General features: G+C 35.5%; 1 protein-coding gene across 1 annotated transcript in view; it reads right to left on the bottom strand.

The window, feature by feature from the left end:
* Window positions 1–3,740, bottom strand: part of LOC106880298 (ATP-dependent DNA helicase DDX11) — a 74,119-nt gene that overhangs the window by 35,877 nt on the left and 34,502 nt on the right. The window contains exons 19-22 of the mRNA XM_014930172.2: window positions 3,187–3,312; window positions 1,824–1,936; window positions 743–847; window positions 387–459 (exon numbers count right to left, since the gene is read on the bottom strand). Of these exons, the coding sequence (XP_014785658.1) occupies window positions 387–459; window positions 743–847; window positions 1,824–1,936; window positions 3,187–3,312 (417 nt within the window). The remainder of the gene's footprint in view (window positions 1–386; window positions 460–742; window positions 848–1,823; window positions 1,937–3,186; window positions 3,313–3,740) is intronic.

Here is a 3,740-nt window from a genome sequence, read left to right as displayed (position 1 = left end):
ATTCATTCACCTTGAAATAAAAAAAAAAAAGATTTTTTTCTTTTAACCTGTGGCATATTTTAGTGCCTATTAAAATATATCAGTAAAAGATGCTTATATATTTTAGCCTGGGGTTAAGAAATCACAACTGAAAGAAACTTAACTATATGCCTTAACAATGTTTGAAAATTAAATATTTTTGACACATCATTTGACTGTTAAATAGTAAAGTTGCAGTACTTTATTGCATGGAGCATTGATGAATTGAACAGTGGAACAGCAAGTATATGCCCCGCGTGAGGGAGAGAAAATTGCACCAGGATCCAAGTGGTACATATTACAGTTACGTAGACTGGAGCAACATAAAGTGGAGTGCCTTACTCTATATATGTGTGTGGTAAACTGACAGCTAATACCATGACCCAGCTTGATAATGATACATCTATCAAGAACTTGCACCAAGAAGGCTTTTATAAGTATCTTGGGGTAAAGGAAGGGAAAGGAATTCAGCAGAGGTCAATGAAAGAGAAGATCAGGAAAGAGTATTATAGATGTGTCAGAATGGTCCTGAATACTGAACTGAACTTCCAGAATGGAATTGTAGCTATAAACTCCCTGGCAGTACCAGTTGTCCAGTATAGCTTTAATGCTATCAGTTGGAATCTGAATGAACACCAATGTGTATATACATATAGAGTAGGTAACTGCTGACACTAAACAGGATACAGCAACCAAAATCAGACATTCATAGGCTCTATCTCACATGAAGGAAGGCAGAAGTGGCCCAATCCAACTTGAAGCGTCCTATATAACAACCACAACAGGATTCCAAATGAACATCCGAAGTAACACTGACTGGATGATACAGCTAGTAAGACAACATGAATAGGGTAAGAAATTATACTCAATCTCAAAGGATGCATATAAATACAGATGAGAGCTTAACCTCTCTAAATATGATGATAAGGAGGACACACTACCCACTAAGGCAGCAAAAAAGTGTAAAACAAAAGCTAAACAGGAAAGCTTGAAGGTTATGCTGAGAAAATCCACTGCATGGGCAATACCCCAAATGAGCTGGGGAAGCTGATGTAGATATGAGAAGAACTCATCAGTGGTTGCAGAGCACTCGTTTGAAAGTTGAAACAAAAGGATTTATCCTAGTGGCACAAGATCAAAGTCTCCTCACCCAGAACTATCAAGCTAATGTCACACACAATGAGGTAGACTTTGCAATGACAAACTTGAGAGTATTGACCGCATTATTACCAGTTGATCAGTCCTTGCCCCTATAGAATGATCGAGTTGGCTAATACTGGAGCATGTGATGTTACTATAATATCCCACACACTAAAAACTGGTATGAACATCATCCAGAGCTAGTCACCGAAGGAAAGAATGTTACCATCCTATGGGATTATGGAATATATACAGATAAGCAAATAGATAATAACAAGCCAGACACTGTCATCAAAGACGTGAGACAAAAAACATGTCTGTTAATTGATATGACAGTGCTTACTGATAGCAACATCACAGCAAAGGAATTTGAAAAACCGTCAAAATACAAGGATCTTGTGATTAAGATATCTAGGATGTGGCTAAACAAAATCATCCCTGTTGTTGAGGGTACCCTACAAGAAAGGTACCAACAAATGTTTTGACCAGAACCCACAGAAACCAACAACTTTTGAGGCTCGAAAAATTGTGCTGACATCAACTGCCCACCTTCTTATATATACATGCATGAGGTCTCTCATTGAGATCCAGTCAGAAGAGGAAACAAAATGCAAATCAATTGGATAATAATAATAATAATAACCATAATACTTTCTCAGACTTACAGGCTGCATTGTTCCACCAGCAACGACAACAGCACGAGCTTCATTCACAATACATTTAAATTCCACAGCAGGGTTAAGTAAAAGGAACTTGATGCTCGAAACACTTAAGAGATCTATAAAAAAAAATAAAGATGAAAATAAAAAGATGAAATGATAACCGTAGAGGCTAAATTGACAAATGTATTTGCAAACTTTCATCATATATCATAGGTTTTTTATAGGTCAATGAACTGAACCATATAAAATTAAATTTGCTCAAATTTACAACAAAATAGCTGCAGTGGATTTGGACTTAATACCTCAGAGTTCATAGTTCAATATTATCAGATCATCCTATAAGTTCTGTCCGAATTTTGAATAAAGAAAACAAGTGATCAAATGTTATATTTGATTGAAATTTAATCATCAATGTACTTTCCCTGATTATCTATGACTTCCTTCCATCTATTTACAAACTTTTTAATCCCATCCATGTAAAACTCTTTTGGTCTCAAAGCGAAGAACTCTGAAATGTCAGTTTCGACCTCCTACTGGCTTGCGAAAGTTATGTCCCCCAAATGATTCTGTAAACTACGAAACAAATGGTAGTCTGAAGGAGCAAGGTAAAATCGGACAGAACTTATGGGATGACTTGATATATTCTTTTGGTTAATTTTCTATCTTATAGGTAAAAATGGCTCTGGTTTGAATTCTAAATTAGAAAATGTAATGCAGCTGTAAAGCACCTAAAACCAAAACTTTACCATCTACATCACAACTTCAAGAATCATGCACCAAAGAGAAGTGCTTAACCAGGGATTATTAGAAACTTTTTTTCTAATGCCAGCTATTCACTTTTTAATTTTCTTTTTACTTTTGTCCATAGCCTATGTGTTTATTTTATCATATTTTACATGTAAAAATATTTCCATGTAATCTCACCATTTCTATTATTAGCAATGTTTATGTAAGCAAAAATTAAACAAATGGTGACACAAAAGACTATCTGAAAGTCATCAACTGTTCAATAGCCAACAGACAAATTAAATTTGAAAAATTTTTATAAATGGTCAGTGGTCCCAAAAGAACACCACAGTAGCCCACCTGTGACTTCAACCCACTATTGCGATAGCCCATTATGCTAGAAATAGCAGCGACATTTCTCTATTATCTTACAAAAGAAAGAATTCATGGATAATGAGGTTCTTTATACTATGTTCCTAGAAACAAAACAGACAGGATAGTCATGGTCAGAAAGCCTTTGATCATAGGTCTGTTAAATCAGGGATAACAAGGAGCTACACAACGATAATAGTGTAAATACTAATATATAATAATGAACAATAAGAATGGTAATGTGTTTGTTGTTTTTGTTATTACTTACTTTTCCTGTTAAGTACAATACGGCCATCTTTATCAGCATTTGTCAGGGCTTTCAGAAAGCTCTCAATATGCATGAGTGGAGATCTCATCTCAGGTGGTTCGTTAGTATTTTGTACTGGCTCAGGAACTTGGTAGAAAAATTTGGTAAAGAGAAACATGGGCATAATGAAAGAGAAGTTAAAAAACTGAGTAGGAAAAAGAACAACACATAATGGGTTAATATTGATCGTAATTTTCAAGTACACCATTACTAATATCACACATATGCACAGACACCCTACACTCTCTCTTTCTAATATTATTCTGCTTATTTCTATGTATCTTCATATATGTTTGAGTGTTAGGTTTTAACCCTTTTGATAGCAACCCGCCTGAGACCACCCCTGGATCTCTGACATAAACTTCCTGTTTAAAGTGATCTAAATTAAAACCTTCCATCAAGATTTTATCATTTATCTTCCATCCTCCTCATCATCATCGTTTAACGTCCGCTTTCCATGCTAGCATGGGTTGGACGATTTGACTGAGGACTGGTGAACCAGTTGGCTCCACCAG

This window comes from Octopus bimaculoides, chromosome 13 (genome assembly GCF_001194135.2).
Source record: "Octopus bimaculoides isolate UCB-OBI-ISO-001 chromosome 13, ASM119413v2, whole genome shotgun sequence".
Lineage (NCBI taxonomy): Eukaryota > Metazoa > Mollusca > Cephalopoda > Octopoda > Octopodidae > Octopus > Octopus bimaculoides.
The sequence above is the reverse complement of the archived record's forward strand: the minus strand, read 5'-3'. Positions and strand labels throughout refer to the sequence as shown.